The 17,821-nt window shown below is 51.4% G+C and overlaps 6 protein-coding genes across 6 annotated transcripts; 3 read left to right on the top strand and 3 right to left on the bottom strand.

Annotated features, from left to right (window-relative positions):
• Positions 1–5: 5 nt before the first annotated feature.
• On the top strand, positions 6–2,218 carry SMAC4_04398 (uncharacterized protein). The gene has a single exon (XM_003343692.3). It carries the CDS (start codon positions 638–640, stop codon positions 2,162–2,164), a length of 1,527 nt encoding a protein of 508 aa, XP_003343740.2. The 5' UTR covers positions 6–637; the 3' UTR covers positions 2,165–2,218.
• Positions 2,219–2,917: 699 nt separating this feature from the next.
• On the top strand, positions 2,918–5,339 carry SMAC4_04399 (uncharacterized protein). The gene is made up of 3 exons (XM_066090104.1): positions 2,918–3,607; positions 3,673–3,837; positions 3,905–5,339. The coding sequence occupies exons 1-3, from the start codon at positions 3,318–3,320 to the stop codon at positions 4,737–4,739; spliced, it is 1,290 nt and encodes a 429-aa protein (XP_065946024.1). The 5' UTR covers positions 2,918–3,317; the 3' UTR covers positions 4,740–5,339.
• A 101-nt stretch (positions 5,340–5,440) lies between these two features.
• SMAC4_04400 (uncharacterized protein) lies at positions 5,441–7,229 on the bottom strand (the record flags this gene model as incomplete). Its single annotated transcript, XM_003343694.1, has 2 exons — positions 5,441–7,067; positions 7,120–7,229. 2 exons carry the CDS (start codon positions 7,227–7,229, stop codon positions 5,441–5,443), a joined length of 1,737 nt encoding a protein of 578 aa, XP_003343742.1.
• Positions 7,230–8,012: 783 nt separating this feature from the next.
• Positions 8,013–9,506, top strand: SMAC4_04401 (uncharacterized protein; the record flags this gene model as incomplete). Its single annotated transcript, XM_003343695.2, has 2 exons — positions 8,013–9,208; positions 9,294–9,506. Exons 1-2 carry the CDS (start codon positions 8,573–8,575, stop codon positions 9,504–9,506), a joined length of 849 nt encoding a protein of 282 aa, XP_003343743.1. The 5' UTR covers positions 8,013–8,572.
• Positions 9,507–9,888: 382 nt separating this feature from the next.
• Positions 9,889–11,844, bottom strand: SMAC4_04402 (uncharacterized protein). Its single transcript, XM_066090105.1, has 3 exons — positions 11,531–11,844; positions 11,098–11,440; positions 9,889–11,041 (listed from the first exon to the last, which is right to left on the bottom strand). Exons 1-3 carry the CDS (start codon positions 11,807–11,809, stop codon positions 10,050–10,052), a joined length of 1,614 nt encoding a protein of 537 aa, XP_065946025.1. The 5' UTR covers positions 11,810–11,844; the 3' UTR covers positions 9,889–10,049.
• Positions 11,845–13,502: 1,658 nt separating this feature from the next.
• On the bottom strand, positions 13,503–17,750 carry SMAC4_04403 (uncharacterized protein). Its single transcript, XM_024655556.2, has 7 exons — positions 17,589–17,750; positions 17,267–17,509; positions 17,108–17,202; positions 16,926–17,020; positions 16,689–16,859; positions 16,317–16,616; positions 13,503–16,231 (listed from the first exon to the last, which is right to left on the bottom strand). The coding sequence occupies exons 1-7, from the start codon at positions 17,658–17,660 to the stop codon at positions 16,038–16,040; spliced, it is 1,170 nt and encodes a 389-aa protein (XP_024511432.2). The 5' UTR covers positions 17,661–17,750; the 3' UTR covers positions 13,503–16,037.
• Positions 17,751–17,821: the final 71 nt, after the last annotated feature.

Here is a 17,821-nt window from a genome sequence, read left to right on the forward strand (position 1 = left end):
TCGCTCTGAGGTATTCCTACGATCCTCATCCATCAATTATACGCATGCCCGCGCATTCTCATCGATTGCCACGACCTGGACGGACCTGGAGTGCTTCTTCCATCATCACAAGCATGGACCCGAAGGTCTTGGAGATTTTGTGAAATCTTTGTATCATTTTTCATGTTTGCTCATTTCCTCGAGTTTGTGACATTGGAAGATATGGAAAGAACCGACCGGAGAAAACCTCCTGCCTTCTTGATGACCAAAAGGGTTCTTGACGGTCCCCCACGCCAAGACGGATAACCCCAGATCTTGGCAAACCTTATTTGCGTGTCCCGGTGGATTTGCCGGAGGGGCCATCAACTTTGGGGTTAGGGTTCTGATAGTAGTTGGAAGTTGAAGCCCCACTTCGGCTCAGCGCGTTGCCCCGCAGGAAATCTCCAATTTTTGTCGAGAAAATTTCCCAAAGGGCGACTTGAATGAATGCGACTCGGCCTGGACCTAGACCCGTCTTTTTTACCCAAACAATTATTACCAGTCGGACCGCTGAGATACCATTTGCTTCTTTTTCTGGCCAACTCCACGCGCCAAAGAATTCTCTTCTTTTTGTTGATTAGCCGAATACAGTAAAACCACCACAACAATTTACTTGTTCATGACCGGCACCATGACGCGACCAACCGTCTCCCCGTTCCTCGAACCGGGCTTGCATACCAAGCCCCGCTCGCTCGCCATTCTCCAGCTCTCGCGCGACAACCTTCTCCCTATCTACCTTCAAGAAGCCTCGGGCGAACATGATGGCTACGCTGAGGGCGCTGTGGTCAACACCCGCTATGGTTCCTTCCCTCATTCCACCATGCTGAATGTCCCCTGGGGCTCCCAGATCAGGGCCTCCAAGGTTGACACCGGCTCCCGTGGTCGCAAGAGGAAAAGAGGCCCCAAGGACGAAGCCAGCCGCGACGACGCCGAAGAGAACCAGCCCGAGACCACCGACAACAACACCAATGCCACCGAGGCCACCGGTGTCAAGCAGGCCGTTGCCGACGATAGCGGCTTCATCCACGTTCTCCCTCCCACCCCCGAGCTCTGGACTCAGAGTCTTCCCCACCGAACACAGGTCGTCTATACCCCCGACTACAGCTACATTCTGCACAGGATACGTGCTAGACCTGGTTCCACCATCATCGAGGCCGGCGCTGGCAGTGGCAGTTTCACCCACGCCTCCGTCCGCGCCGTTTACAACGGATACCCTTCCAGCGCCGAGGACAGGAAGGGCAAAGTATTCAGCTTCGAGTACCACGAGGAGCGCTACCACAAGATGAAGAAGGAGCTTACCGATCATAACCTTGACGGTCTCGTTCACCTTACACACCGCGACGTCTACAACGGCGGCTTCTTGATCGACGGAAAGAGCCCCGAAGCCGACGCAATATTCCTCGACCTTCCTAAGCCGTGGGAGGCCCTGCCGCACCTCTCGCGGCGCAAGCCCCAGACCGAGGCCAAGGAGGGAGAAGAATGGACATCACCCCTGAACCCCAAGAGAGCCGTACACATCTGCACCTTCTCTCCCTGCATTGAGCAGGTCACCAGGACCGTGTCGGCCATGCGCCGCCTCGGCTGGGTCGATATCGACATGGTCGAGATCGCAAACAGGAAGCTGCACACCATCCGCGACCGCGTGGGCCTCCATTACCAGACCGATCGCGGCGTCAATGTTTCACCGCACGATGTCGAAGAAGCCCTGGAAAGGCTCACCGAGATCGAAGAGCGCGTCAGGGAGCAGGCGGCGCGCCCGAGAGGTGGAGAGGACGGCGCAGAGGATGCGGACACTGCCATGAAGAACGGAGATGATGCTGCCAAGAAGGACGGGGACAAGACCTCGACGGCTGAGCAGCCGCCATACCAGACTCCCTGGGTTGACGGTCGCCTCATCACTAAGGGTGAGCCGGAGATCAAGACCCATACGTCGTACCTGGTGTTTGCCGTGCTGCCGAGAGAGTGGACCGAGGAGGACGAGGCGGCGGCGTTTGCCAAATACCCCTGCGGCAAGGAGAAGGCTGTCGTTGGCAGCATCGACAAGCAGACGAGGAAGAAGGAGAGGCGGGAGCAGTTGCAGAAGATTGGCGACAGGAAGGCGAGGAGGAAGGAGAGAGCCGAGAAGATTGCTGAGGCTGTCGAGTGAAGCACTGACTGCATCTTGATCCTGCTCTTTTCTCTCTCTTCAATTCCCCCACTTAGCGTTTCCTAGAATACTTACTGCATTGATGTCCCAAAGATGGGCGCGGGTTTAGCCCGTAACTAATCGTAACGCATGCACTCATACCTCCCACTTCGCAATCTGACGACGTGGTTGGTTGGTTTTCAATGCTCTCTCTAAGCTCAACTCTGCAGCACCGCAGATAAAGAACTCTCGATCGGATTATCCCGTGGCCTGGAAAAAGCCAGAAAGTTTGGCTAAGTGGGCGATACTATCACCACCAAGTTGAACAATGACATAAAAGAAGGTCGGGACTCAGTGCAGTCCACTTTAACTCCGCTGGGATCTCCCCTGCAGTGGCGATATCGCAATGAGTTCGTCCCATTTGCCACATTTTTGCCTTTTTGAAACTGAAGATTCAAGAACGACTCGAAGCTCGATAGAACTCAAAAGAGTCCAAACGTTGTATATCTTTTAAAACCCGTGGTATAAAGACTGGTCGAGGCTTTTCTGTTCGTAAAAGTGACCCACCAATACGGAGTGCATCTGAATTAGCCGAGTACCACCGACTGCCGTGGTACAATATTCTCTTGTCTCTTGGATCGTCCAAGACCCGAACGAAATCAATAGTCTCAAAGGACGAGAATTCTCTTGCTCGGTTCGCTTATCACCGGGTGGACCACCCTGACAAACCCCCTTCCCCCGGACCGATCTTTTTCGACAGTTTTTTGTTTTGTCACCACCCCGCCGTTCAGAAAAATACACATTCAACCCCCTCGCTTGAACAGAAACAAAAATGAAGAGTCATCACTCATTCTCCCTTCTTCTCAATTGTCGATAGACTTTGTTACAAAACTCGCACACACCTGCATATTTCTCGACCCTATAAAAAGTTGCCCTATCAGACTCTTCACTTTCCTATATACGACTTTTTCACTTTGCAGAACTTAGGTGCACTATCAATCTTCCTTATCTCGAATCTTTAGAATCTTATCAATCAACCCATCTCGCTCCATCAAGGTTCACGGAGACAACACCGCAAAGACTCCACCACATCGACACTGACTGAGTCAACCACTCATCACCAATTCCCAATTCCCCAATTCCTATTATCATCAACACTACTGAACAACAGAGTATGGTGACCCAAACTGACGGCAACCCCCAAGAGAAGGGGGTGTCGTCGCTGGTTGCCAACCACGATGCCGAAGCCTACGTTCAACCCATCGAGGCCGACGAGAGCAACAAGCCTGCTGCTGTACCACCCTCCGGCCTCTGGGGCCACCTCTGTTACTATGGACACAAGGTCATTGTAGCTGGGCGGGTTGAGCTTCAGGGAATCTCACCCATCCCAGTCAAGGAGAGGACGGTTACCAAGACGCTGAATATTTTTACCTTGTGGTGGTCCATGAGTTGCAATATTCTTCCGTGAGTTTTCCTTTCTTTCTGATCTAATAAAGAAAAAGTCAATATGACTAACACGGACAAATCAGGATTACCTTTGGCATGTTAGGCCCAGTATACGGTCTCAGCCTACGGGATAGCTGCCTCATTATCCTCTTCTTCACTCTACTGTCTACCATCTTACCTGCTTACCTCTGCACTTTGGGTCCAAAGTTGGGTATGAGACAGATGATTCAAGCTCGTTACTCATGGGGGTACGTTTCCCGTCTCCTTTCCATCTCTCCACTTTACCTTTTTATCGTCGTGCTAACACCCCCCAAGCCGCTACATAGTCTCCCTCCCCGTGCTCCTCAACCTAGCCACCACCACCGGCTTCTCCGTCATCATCGTCATCACCGGCGGGCAATGTCTCTCGGCCGTCGCCAACGGCCACCTCTCCATTTCCGTTGGAATCGTCATCATGTCCATCCTAACCCTCATCATCTCCTTCTGCGGCTACACCACTTTACACATGTACGAGCGTTTCGCCTGGATCCCCGCGGTAATCGCCATCATCGTCGCTGTCGGCTGCGGCGGCAAATATCTTCATTTACAAAACCCCCCTCCCTCCCCCCCCGAGCCCACAGGGTGTCCTGAGCTTCGCCATGCTCGTATCAAGCTACATGATCCCCTGGGCCTGCCTCTCCTCCGATTTCACAACTTACCTCGTCCCCTCCACCCCATCCTGGAAGATCTTTGCCTACAGCTACACCGGCCTAGGCCTCCCCACCATCTTGCTCATGTGCTTGGGATCAGCCATAGGCGGCGCCATCCCCTCCGTTCCCGCATGGAGCGAAGCCTACGAGCAAACGCTCGTCGGCGGCGTCTTGCAAGCTATGCTTGCTCCCGCCGGCGGGTTTGGTCGGTTCCTAGTCGTCATTTTATCGTTTACCCTGCTCGGCAACCTCGCAGCTACTTCTTACTCCATCACGCTCAACTTCCAAATGTTAGCCCCCGTACTATTCAAAGTCCCCCGCTACCTATTCGCTATCATTTTAGCTGCCATCTTGATACCCGTGGGCATCAAAGCCAGTGCGGATTTCTTCGACAACTTGGAGAATTTCGTCAGCTTGATCGGGTACTGGTGCTCTGCATTCTTGGGGGTCGTGATGGTTGATCACCTTTGGTTCAAAAGGGGGGATTGTCGAAGGTATGATCTCGAGGCTTGGAATGATGCGGGTAGACTGCCGTGGGGCATCGCGGCGCTGACGGCTGCCGTGGCTAGCTTTGGGCTGGTGATTCCGAGTATGGATCAGGTGTGGTGGCAGGGCCCGATTGCGAAGACGACGGGCGATTTAGGGTTTGAGTTTGCGTTTGTGGTTAGTGGGTTGTTATATGTGCCGTTGAGGATGGTGGAGATGAAGGTTAGTGGGCGATGATGCGGTGAAATACTGGGTGGTAATTTTTGATGAGGTTGGATGAGAACAGTGACTGAAAAAAGAGTGATGATGAAAAAGATGGATGGATGGATGGATGTTTATGAACTGGTTCAACATAATGGGCGGATATACCTACTTATTGATGATGGGCAGGCAGTTAGCAGGAGTTTTCGGGATAGATGTTAGACCCAGGCGTTTCAACAGGCATTGATGGGCATTTTTGGATACAATAGGTACCTATATAGAGGGTCTAGTAGAGCACGACCACCAAAGGATGGATAAGAGGTATACGAAACGCAAGTCGGCTTGCCTATACATCTACTCCCTTAACAAGTCGGCAACATGAACTTTGGTTCCAAAGCAATGCGTAATAGCGTTTCGAGCCTTGTCTTTTTGGTGTTCTTTCATCATCTTATCACGTATACCCAACCATAGGCCTTCATCCACTCAACTCCAAAATCACCAACGCCGTTCCCATCCCTTTTATACCATTCTTCGTCAACTTCCCCTCCTTGACCTCCCACCCCCCATCACCACCACCACTTTCATCCCAAACTACCTTCCCAACCTTACTTCCCACCGGCACCTCCAACCCCACCACCCCTTCCACTCCTTCCTCCCCCGTATTAACCACACTAACCAACATCTTCTCCCCTCCCCCGTCCTTCTCCATCACCCAACCCGCCGCATCAATCCCCTTAATCCCATCCTTGCCCACCACATTAACAAAAGTCGGTCCCCTCCCCTCCACCAAAAACTTCACAACCTCCTCATCCCCACTAACAACCCTCGCCAACCTCCCATGCGCCTTCCCCAAAGCTTCACTAGCCGGCCACACCCAGCTCAAAACCCCTTTAGCCCCCCTATTAACCGCCAACAACACCATCACCCAACTTTCTTCCTCTGTGGGATCTCTAGCCCAGTATCCCTCCCCATGAAAAGCCTGGGGATTAAACATTTTTGTCTTTGGCCACATTCCCAACCATTTTTCATACTTATTCAAATCCTCAAACCGACTGCTAACATCAACGACCGACCCAAAACAATTATCGCACCCGCAATCACCGTAGGTTGTGTTACACGGCGTTCCCCATTTGGAACTGGTCAAATTAGCAGAACTCTCGCGCGTGCCGATGGGGTAGATATCTGCCATGAGAATATCTGCCCCTTGCGAATATTCCTGAAAATAAAAATTCTGGCAGTTGAGAACCACTGCAACGGGGTGGTACGGGTCTATCTTCATTATTGTGTTATAGGTCTCCAGGGGAGCAGAAAAGGGCGCCTGCCAACCATCTGGTTCATCTACGGACCAGTACGCGAATAAAGCCGAGCTATCTTTTGCTGCTAAGGAGACTTGCGAGGAGACCCAGGATTGGTTGGTGTAGTTCTCGCGTAGGTCGAACATGTAGTGCAGGTTTAGGGAGTCTAGGTAGGCGAAGGCGGGGGTTGATTCGGGGTGATGGGAGAGCGGGACCATGGCTGTTAGACCTTGGTCGAAGTAGGACTGGATTGCGGGTAAAGAGGAGTTGCCTGGGAGGCCGAGGAAGGTGTCGTAGGAGGCGTAGAAACCGTAGGGGAAGATGGGGTGGAAGGTGTGGTTGGTGAAGGCGTTGAGGTGGTGGAGGCCGCCGGTTAGGTTGTCGATTCTGGTGATGCTCCCGGAGGTTTTGGTGGGGAGGTAGAGGAGGGTTGTTTTGAGGGATGCTGACGGATCTGATGATCCTGTGTAGGTGAGGGTAACTTCGATGGGCGAGAGGCTGGGGGCGCCTAGGTCGGTGAGGTTAAAGGTGAATAGGGTGCCGGTTGAGTTGAGGAGGACGGAATCTTTGACCAAGACCTTGTCGTCTGTGGTTGTTCTGATTTGGAATTCAACATTGTTGGAGGTGTTGTTACTGCTCCAGTGAGTCCCGTGGAACTGGGAGATCTCGGCGTTGACGATGAATTCGCCTTGGGTCTCGCTTGACAGGTAGAGGCTGTATCGGGGCTTGAACTGAATGTGAAGGAGAGGCGCTTGAGGGTCTGGTGTCGGTGGAAGTGTTTGGCCACCGGGATCAAAGGAGGGATATCTGGACCGGAAGTTAGTTGGGTTTCCGTCATATTCACAGAGCTGTTTCTTACTCTGGTTTATAGACTTTACCGCACCATCTCAGCCAGTCCGGGTGGTTCCCCGTTTCCTGGGAAGCAACACTGATGATGGCACCCAACAGAAGCCAAGCCGCGGACCACATTGTTACCACAGTTGTTTTCTGTGACGTGAGCATACGAAAGGCTTGCGACGTCGAAGATTTCGTGGATACAACAGCCTTTTATAGGTGACATAAGCACCCCCTCCTCATTCCTCAATCGCTCGGTCCCGCCCTTCCAGTTTTCTTCCCGTTCTGCTGTGACACTGCAAACACTCTATCCTTACATCCCGAGTGGGACAAATTGGTCAACTTAATTGACCTCTCATTGATGAGGATAGATGTCTCCGGTACCTCTAGGTATTATGCGTACCAGAGGAAGGTTATATATGCTCGCATTCTTTATGCTGCAAGGTGACAGAGGATGGCCGGCCTTCCCTTCCCGGCAATGATGGTAGCTTCCGAGTTCCGATGTTGTTGAAGACATTATTCCCGTGACGCCTGCCTGCGGTTTGGAGAAGCCGACCTCCATCCCGTCTGAAATTCCCACTTCCAACGACAAACGCATATGGCCGAACATGTTCATCCGGACCGGAGATGCTCGGGCCATGGATGATGGCCTCGATTGTCGACCCATTGTTAGGTTGTACCTGGTTGGTGTTCCGGTGTTGGTTCACTCAATGCCAATTGTCCTTCGGGTAAGACATTTGTGAAAGCAACCCTGGCGTCCTGACATTTGTTCCAGGAGATGGCACTTGTTGATCACATTGCTTATTTCCATGTTGTTGATGTCGTAGGAAGAGATGATGATGCCCGGGCCATCCCGTTCTACCATAGCGCCCTGCTTACAGTGGAGAACCACCTGCTCACTGCCGCCCGTTACCTTAGCTGCCGGTCCCCACCGTCCTGAAACTTCCCGTCCGGGGCGGCGCCGCAGCGGGGCCGTAAGTTTACAGTGGAACATTCCGCCAACAGCGAGCGGCAGTGACTTACAAGGGACCACCAATCATCTCATCGGACGGCAGGGTCACAGCCACCACAGGGCATAGGCCGCGCATCCCAATGCCCAGCGCCAACAACCGCGCCGCAAAGATCACCTCGCCCATACAGCAAGGGTCTCGCGTTCTTGGAAGGCTTGGGTTGGAGGGGGGACGCGCAATCATGTGCTGGTTGTCATCTGCGCAGCCTCTGTAAAGTAGCTAAGGTTTACGAATCTCTTGTTTGTTTGCTTGTTCTTGTCTTCTTCCTTCAACAACATCGGGCTGGCCTGGTAATTTTTAAGCATCTTTCAACTGTTCCCGTTCTTTGCGGATTTGCGAAACAAGTCGACGTCAACTTCGGCAGTCGAACAAGATCCTCGATATACGACATAGACTTATCGAACATCTCGATACTCGCTCGTTTCCAACTAAACAACCACTTACACACATAACCATAACACATCCATCATGGCACCAACAACCCCATTATCCCACGGCAGCCCAAGTCCAGGAACCGCCCTAGCAATAGCCAAACGCGCCCTTCTCCTCGCCTCCACAACCACTTTACTCTCCCGCGACCTCTCCCTAAAATCCGACACCCAAAAAATAACCCTCGGCGTAATCTTCGCCTACATAGCCGCGATAGCCATTCTCTGGAACGTGCCCTACATCCGCTCCATCCTCTGGCCTTTCAAGATGCTTGTGATCGCCTTCCACGAGTTCGGGCACGCCATCACGTGCGTGCTCACTGGCGGTCGGGTATTATCCATCAGTCTCGACCCCAGAGAAGGGGGCGTGACGCACATGCAAGGTGGCCGGAGCGGGCTGACGTTACCCGCGGGGTATCTGGGCAGTTCGTTGATCGGGGCGTTGTTGACGTTTTGCGGGTTTAATATCGTGGCGAGCAAGGTTGCGAGTTTTGTGATCGGGGTGTGTTTCCTGTTGACGCTGTGGTGGGGGAGGAGGGATTGGTTGACCATAGGCACTATTCTGGCGGCTGTGGGATTGCTGGTCGGGTGTTGGTTTATTGCGCATGCGGAGGCGTTGAGGTATGTGGTGCTGTTTATTGGGGTGATGAGTTCGACGTATAGTGTTTGGGATATTGTGAGTACTTTTCCCTCTTTTATTATTTTTTCGGATGGTTGGTTGGTTGGTTGGTTTTGGAAAGCGTTGCTGACGATGGAAACAGTGCGATGATTTGATCTTGCGCAAGGTCAACAGCTCGGATGCCAGCGTCTTTGCAAAGAGATATGGAGGCTCTTCGCAGTGCTGGGGTGTTATTTGGTCTATCATTTCGTTGGGATTTATGGCTTGTGGCATCATTGCGGGCATTGCTGCGTTTCCGCAAACAAGGGCGGAGCAGCAGGATGATTCGAAGCATTTCATTCCGACGAAGTTCTGATGATGGACATGAGCATCGGGAAAGGAGCATCTGTCGGTTCAGGTTGGCGTTAGATCATTGGAAGCCATGACATCATGGAGGCATGAACCAAGAGCCTGGGCATGGAAGGCATGGTTCAAGACTTGAAGTTGATGATACCCGTTGGCTTTTGTTTGGGATGGTTTAGACGGAGGGTTAAACACATACTCCTAATGTAGATGCAGCACAAAATCTTCAAAGAGGTTATATCGAGGTTCAGTCACAGCGGTTTTGCCTTCTAATGGATTGGACCTTGGTGCGTAAGAGAGCCTTGCCAAATCTAGAAACATGCCTCTGCGAAGTATATCGTCTATACCACAAAGTCTTCCTCTATAATGCTAGAGAATCGAACAACACGCTGAAAGCATCACACCTTTCCTCGATTCACCACAATGCTCTCTCTCTCTTATCCAATCAAGTAGCTCATCATTCAGTTCATTACAGATTAAAAACCCATCATTAACACCACGCCATCCCATGCCATCCCAAATTCCATCATAAAACACATCAAATTAGATCGAACACCTAAGCCCTCCACTCGCCATCAACCTTCTCCCACTCGTCCAAGAAGCCCTTGTAGAACTTGACACCAAGACCGGGGTCCAAGCTACCAGTCGTGGCACGGATGCTGTGCATGCTCAACTGGGGAATACCAACATCCGCAGCCTTGACACCCATGGCACTGCTGAGCATGGGGCCAACGGTGCCGCCAGACCGGCTGTCGTTGCGGATCATGTGCCTCTGGTTGATGCAGCCAGAAAGCTCGGCGACGCGGTCGAGGATGGCCATGGACACGCTGTCGGTGGTCATGTGTGCCGAGGCGTCGACGCAGAGGGCCACACCGACGTTCAGGCGAGGAGAGTGACCGGACAGGTTGGTCTGGGTAAAGTTGGGGTGGGCAGCGTGGGTGACGTCCGAGGAGACGAGGAAAGAGTTGGCGTAGGTCTGACCCATGAGGCCGGGGCCGAGACCGGTGCCGCCGGTGAAGGCGTTTTGGTAAAGAGTGTTGGTGTTGGCAACAAGAGCCTCGACGGTGCGCTCGATGGTAATGGGAAGGAAGTTACCGCGGGCACCCTGGCGGAGGAGAGAGCCAATCTCCTCGTCGTCGAAGAGTGCTACGAGCTTGATGACGCCAGAGTCCTCATCGTCACGGGCGTGGAGGAGGGCCATGAAGGCGGCCCACGAGCAGAGCTTGTCGTCGATGCGACCGGCGAAAATGAACTCCTTGTCGATACCACCGACCTGGGCTGGCTGAGAGTCGTAGAGCTCGAGCTCCCAGTTGAGGATGCTGCTGTAGTCCTCAATCTTGAGCTGGGAAGCAATGAGCTTGACGAGCTTGGGAGGCTGGGTTGAAACGAAGGAGTTCTTTCCGCCAAGGGGCTGCTCGGAAGAGGCGGTAGAAGAGGAGCCAAGATCGCTGTTATCGAGGCCGATGATGGGGGTCATCTCGGTCTCTTGGTTGTTGTGACCGGTCATACCAATGCCGAAGTGAGGAGCCAAAGTAGGGATACGAGCAACTGGAATATGTGGGTTAGCTATTATCGGATGAAATTGGGGTGGGAGGACAACATACTAGGCCAGTCAAGCTTGACAAGCTTGGAAGAAGTCTTGCCCGTCTCGGGGTCCTTAACAATGACACGACCACCAATGCTCAAGTCTCTGTCCCACCATGTGCTGTTGAGAGCGCCGGCATACTGGGCAATGCCGAGCTGAACGTAGCCATCGTGGGTAGGCTTGGTGCTGGTAGGCTTTAGGCGGGCGGTGAGGGCGTCGATGTGACCGGCGACCATAGCAAGACCGTTGCCTGGCTTATAGGCCTTGCCAACAGCCCAGGCGATGATGGAGCTGCCATTGCGAGTCGTGAAGTACTTGCCACCGGGTTGAATCTTGCCAGACCAGGAGTCTCTGCTGTGAAGCTATAACCAATAACACGCTTAGTCAGTTACGGTTCTTGCGCCTCGGTTGTATCAAACTGCGGGGGGGGCTGGGGAGCTGTGACGGCTTACCTCCTTGTAGCCGGCCTTCTCGAGCTTCTCCTTGAAGTAACCGACAGCGTGGAAAACGGTTGGGTTCTCGGTCATGAACTCGAGGTATGGCTTGGTGAAGGCCTCGGGTTTGAGGTCCTTTGCACAAGCCTTGTTGGCAGCAACAGGCTGGGGCTGCTGGGGCTGCTGGGGGCCAGCGTAGTATGCTTGTGCGGCCATCAGGGACTGCTCAAGGGCTTGAGCTCGGAGAGACATCATGGAAGTACGGGCGGCGAGGTATTCGGGAGTGGCGCGAACCATTGTGTATAACTGGGTTTTGAGGATGGATTTGTATGTTTCGGAGAAGAGAAGGAAGAAAGGTAATGGGGAGGAAATAAGAGGACGAGTCGATGACACGCAACGAGAGATGGCAACAAGAAGGAAGGCGGTCGGTCGGTGAAACAGCTTACAAAGGTGTAGGTACCGATTATAGGCTACAGCTACAGGCTACAGTTACAGCGCAGCGAGGGCAGGCGTTGCGATTGCCAACATTCCGTTCAGGTGATGCGCTTATCACTCCGGCTAGGCGGTTCTGGGCAGCTGGAGTCAGCTACAAGGTACTTGATCCTATCATATGAGCTCTCTGATAGGCCGGATTTGGTCATTTGGTGTCCATGCGGCCCCAGCTGGCCCGAACCCCAACTCCTCGTGCCAGGGCAGGATCGGCGCTAAGATACGCTGATAAGCCCTTGGGTCAGGGGTGCATATAAGCCAGTTCGCCCAGCTTCAGTTGTACTCCCCTCCCTACTACGCAAATGGACGCTGACCGCAATGGTGATGATGAGTGGAATACTTACAAAGCACTTCTCAATTTGATCTCAGAGGCAAAGTGCTTGCTCTCCGTGGTGTTTTGTTTCGGTCAGCCAGTATCAGTTTTGTATACCCGACGAGTGTCATCAAAGACATCCGCTTCCGTCCGAGGGTGTGACTCTTGGATATTGCATTTCTGAGATACCTCTCGGAACTGGCAAGTCCAATCCCACCTTGTGAGTTAAAGTTGCTTATTAGAGAGACTCTCATGGAATACAGGAAGACTGAGATGAATACATTAGGACCGATGGTCAGTTCAAGGAGTGTAGGAAACTGGAGTCCATCTATCAGGACTCCGATTTGACCAATTTGACAGCACAACTAGTTTCGGTAATACAAGTTTAAGCCTTTCGGATCTTGTACCCGGGCTCTGTTCTCTTGATGGTACCAATAGCGACATATGCTGTTGGAGCTGAGGTTCATGCAGGTACATTTGTACGACCTTGCCATAGTATCACTGAAATGCGGCTGGAAATAAAGCAAGTATCCAAATGGCTAAGTGAAATAGTACATGTTTCTTCCCGACTCATCTTGGTCCTGGCGAGATACCTCATATGAAGAGTGAAATTGGAAAGTGAAAGTGAAAGTGAGCCCATGTTGAGAGCTGACCATATATATGTATGGCCGTGTACGTCCTATAAAACTTCGTTAGCTATGGGGCATATTTTGGTGTTTATTAACAGGGGAACTCTTACCTACTGATTCCAAAGATCCCACTCCCAATTCCTGTCTTTGCAAACATCGATGGCCCGAGTCTTCAAAAGAATAGATTCATGGTAAATACACCCATCATCTGAAGCTCAGCTTCCCCTCGGCACGCAGATTCTCGATGTAACTGCCATCCATCAACGCCCTGACATAGCATTGCCCGAGAACCTCATAAGAGCCGTCACCATTTGAATGTTTCCGAATCAAACCTGGCATGCGACAGCCGCGAATGATAGCTAAGCTATCATCAGGCCGAATCTTTTGGGATCCCAGTCCGAGGAAGCCCAGGTTCGTGATAAAAAAAAAAGACTTGTAGGCTGTGTATTCATTCGCACTTTGGGCAAACCACAGCGCCGCAGCAAACACAATGTCCTGTGTATTGCAGTTCTGACTATCAGCCTGTTCAGTCTCGTCCTCGAAATATAGAGGCTTTCGTCTTCAGTGAACCCCCATAGTCTGCAAAACCGTTTGATATTTTCTTCATCATGCAAATGTGGCTGTGGCGGCGGTCGATTACTGTTAGATACATGGCGAGTTTTCAAGATAGCTGGCGGTACAGCAACCATCATAGGGTGCATTGGACTGACTGACTGGTGGTTAGGATGGAGCTCATCGTGAGCATCCGGCTGATATTCCTTACACCACTGGGCAACATCCAGCAGGCGGTCCAAGTATCCACAATATGCCATGAAACCTGCCCACAATTCTTCAACGGATTCTCTTTCCCATCGTCCAGCGTCTGTGCCACGGCCGTCGAGCTCGGAATCAATAACCTGGGCACAAAGAACAGCGGCAAAGAACTGCTTAGAAAACAACTTCTCTGGAATCCAACCCGTTGAAGCTGAAGTGTGTAAGTGTGTTCGGTATTGCAAGACAATGTCCATCCACCGACATAGTTGCTCGCCCTGTTTCCAGATCTCATCTTTGTCCTTATTGGGATCGGTAAGCTGCAAGTGGTCAACAATAAGTGTGTCGGCCATGAGCACCTTGCCGTCAGGCGAGATTGCTGCTCTTGCCACTTCTGAAGATGAGGCTCTACAAGACAAGAGGCCTTCCCATAAAGGCCCCCTTTCCTTTTTATTCCTCAAGTCCGGCGCCCAAGATGGAAGACCCGGAATAGGACCTTGGGAATGATCGATCCCACCAGTAAACGCAACCAACTACAGTGACCCTGTGAGCTTGACCATCGATTTCACCACATGGACATAGACCTGAGTCGTGCTTGCATTGTAGTCTGGTACTATAGCGAGGCCATCTCTTTCAAAGAGGTTGAGCAAGGCGTATACTTTGTCTCTTGGATCGGTTGACTCAAAGGAGCAAGACGCCGTAATGATCCTTTCCAATTCAACATCAGTGTTCCGGAAAGAATCGAGCCCCGCAAAGATTCGTACACCGTCCGCAACCGTTTGATAACCCGGTAGGCTGCGTTTAAAGGACAGATTGCAGAAAGTCGTTAGCTTGTTGCTGTTGAGCACATAGAGCAGTCTGCTTTTGTCCGATTTATCGTAGTCAACGCCAACCGAGCTGAAGTGCAGAACTCTCCAAAATATACGGGCATGTTGTATATCATCCCAGTCGATATCTGTCGTCCCGCATGTAATTTTTGCCCGCCGCGACACGATAACTTCTTGAATTACCCATATACGATTCCACTAGGGCCGAGACAAGAACCTCTTAAGAGCAACTTGTCTCGAAGTGCTTCTCACCGCCGCAACGGAGCTGACACTTGCGATGAACCCGTGATAATGTCGTTCTTCTCCGCTTGCAAAAGCACGCCTGTGAAGACAGAGTAAGCTTAATGAGAACGATTGCCTCATCGGTGTACTTGTCGTTTCCCCCCAGCCAGACTGTAACAAGCGAAACGTTGTGATAGATATCTCTCATTAATTGGACTTAAGAAGACTTCTCGTCGTTATCAGACTGTTTGATGCAAATTGCATCCACCCAGAGTGTTGTCGGGAGGCTTGATTTGGATTGTATGCGTCTTAGAGCTGCGCAAAGGTTGTGAGTTGCTTGGAAGGGCAAACCGTTCACAGTGATGGGAGAGGTAGCTGTCGGATCTCCACAGACGTATGACAAAGCAGTGTAATCCGTTTCTATCGATAGCCGAGTTTTGTACAGTCTGCATCGAATGGGCTCTTCGAGACTGTTGGCGGGTAGAAGCTCGAATAAGCGAATCTCTTTTCGGGAAGTGTCAAGACGCGTGGTGTAGGTTGAGGCCATGGTGCTGTCAAGCGACTGCGAGCTTACTGAGGTTGTTGGTTTATGGCCGATATTGGCTGGTAGAGTAGAAGACCCAGTGGTTCAGACGGCGAATCTTTGAATCGTGGAAATGAAGTTCGGGTGAGTGAAAGCGGGAATAAATTGATGGCCTTTGGTTATTCGACGGATAGGATGAAAAAAGACAAGCATGACTAGTTGGTTGAAAAGATGATGAGGTGCTTGTCAGGAAAAAGAATAAGGAAGAGGGGGACAGGCCCCGCGGTCTGGAATGATTAAGAACTTCAGTAGTGGTGAATGGTGGGTGACGACGACCACAACGGGAGCAGACTCAGTTGTTGACGGAAGAGCTTCGGTCGCAACTGTTGATGGGTTGACATGGAAGTCGCCTCGCGGAGTGCCTTACCATTTGGAAGCTGCGACTGGGATTGGATCATAGAAGCTGTTGGAACTGGCAGGCAAGAAGGAGCTGGTGAGAACCTGCCTTCATTGCCCAACGTTCGATTACTCTTCTTCTATTGGACAGTGGTGCATGGAAGGATACATCCCAATCAAAACCCACCTACCTACCGTCCTCATTTCTTCCACCCTGGGTAATATCGGTGCTCAATCATCGTCAGTCAACAGTCTAGCTCAATTACACCCTTGATTATGTCTCTCTCCGTCGACCATTAATGACCAGCTGAGAATTGAAGATAGCCACCGTTTGCAGATAGCTTGGCCAATGTAGCTCTCTACACTGGACTTGAGCCTACTCGTCTGCCCCTTTGTCTTCGGTTGGTGACTGTGTCTGACGAAGCTCGAGCTTGATCCGCCAGTTCATGAACTCATCTGTGATGATGTCTCCGTGGCCCACCTCCTCAACTTTGAACACTTCAATTTCAGCCGACCGAGGCCTTCTCTTGATCCTCCATACACCCTCGTCGGTAATAGTGTGGCGAAGCCCTGTGAGACACCAGTTAGTTCTGCTTTCCGAAGCATAAGAGGCTTTGTTGAACGTATAAAAAGTGAAGGAAATGATAAGACTCACACTCAAGGAAGCCGTTGGCAAAATTGACGCACGTATCGCCGTCCCATTTTGGCCGCCCATTCTTCTTGACCATTAATGGTATCTCCATCGTTCGGAACTCTTTGGTCTCAACCAGGAGACCATCCTGGGTCCGGAAGCCGACGATAATCTTAGGGACGCCAAGAAGGAAGGACTGAATCCAAAACTTCATGAGCTTACGCTCAAAGTTGTTAGCCTGACGGTCGTTTTGAATCACTGCCGACGTCTTGAGCTCCACCCAGTTGATAGGGTCGCCTGGAGTCCTCGGTTTGTCGTCCCATACTAGGTAAGAAGAGATGGAGTGTTAGTTTGGGGTGATGATATGAGTAAGTGTAGGGGAAAAGGAGCACTTACTAGCATCAACCTCGCCACCAATGCAGAGAATGGTGCTGCCAATGCCGGTACGCACTACTGAGCAGTATTGCTCCTTGTTGTTCACGGCATGATCGGGGCGACCTTCGATGAATTCGCGAGAAGTCTCTCCCCATGGTCTCGGCAGTGTGCTAAGGGTCTCAAACTTGTAGCCTAGGAAGCCAGGCGTTATCAACATGTTAACACAACACATGGGAACAACATGGACAGTTTGCTCACCCCAGTATTGCATGACTTCTTGCGGAATCGGTCCATTCCACGGTCGCTCATTTGCTCTCGACTCCTTCTTGTATGCATGATGCTCTTCGATGAATCTTGTGGTTGTCAGTCAAAGTATCACTGATGAGAAACCATCTGATCGCTTACATGCAACCCTTTTGTCATGTTAGTCTAAGAAGGACTCTTTGGGTGAACGGCCAAGTGGCGGGTGTGAACGAACTCTGTAAAGGGTAGCATTCATCTCAAACCCGTCATCATCAAAGGGAGCTGCCATGATCTGCCAGGGTAAAATTGTCAGTGCCAGACACTCCGATAGAAGAGGCTAATTAACAGCTACTTACCTTTGTCATCATACCTCTCCAAGTTACGATGTGAGCATCGATGGGTTTCGAAGTCTTTTGCTCATAGTCGGCAATGGTTGTGAGCAGACTGTCCAGATGTTCGTCTACACTGTCGTCATGCTTGATGAAGCTCTCAAAGCCCTTGGACAGGTCGACATTGAGTTCCGGCGTGTAATACCACTTCAGTGACTGAGCTCCAAGATGGAACTTGTGGTCGGAATCATATGAGAAGCAAGCGAATTCCTGTTCACAAAGTCAATCTCCTTGATCTCTCTAACAAACAAAGCATATAAGTGTCTTTTGTAGGTTGTCAAGTGCTCACCTTTGGCCGTTTGACCAGTTCACTCTTGCCCGCAAACCGTGCTACAGGCTGAATCGGGAAAGCGGCTGCCATTGTAGTAAAGAGGGAATGTCTGGTTTTGGTTGAGTGGAATCATCTACTAAAGCAAGAGTGATCCTGTCCTATTAGCAGGAGGCGACGAGCAACCATCAGACTTAAAAGAGGGAAGAATGAACAAGAGAAGGAGGAAGATACAAGTGGGAAGCATCTAGATC

This window comes from Sordaria macrospora, chromosome 2 (assembly GCF_033870435.1).
Source record: "Sordaria macrospora chromosome 2, complete sequence".
NCBI classification, from domain to species: domain Eukaryota; kingdom Fungi; phylum Ascomycota; class Sordariomycetes; order Sordariales; family Sordariaceae; genus Sordaria; species Sordaria macrospora.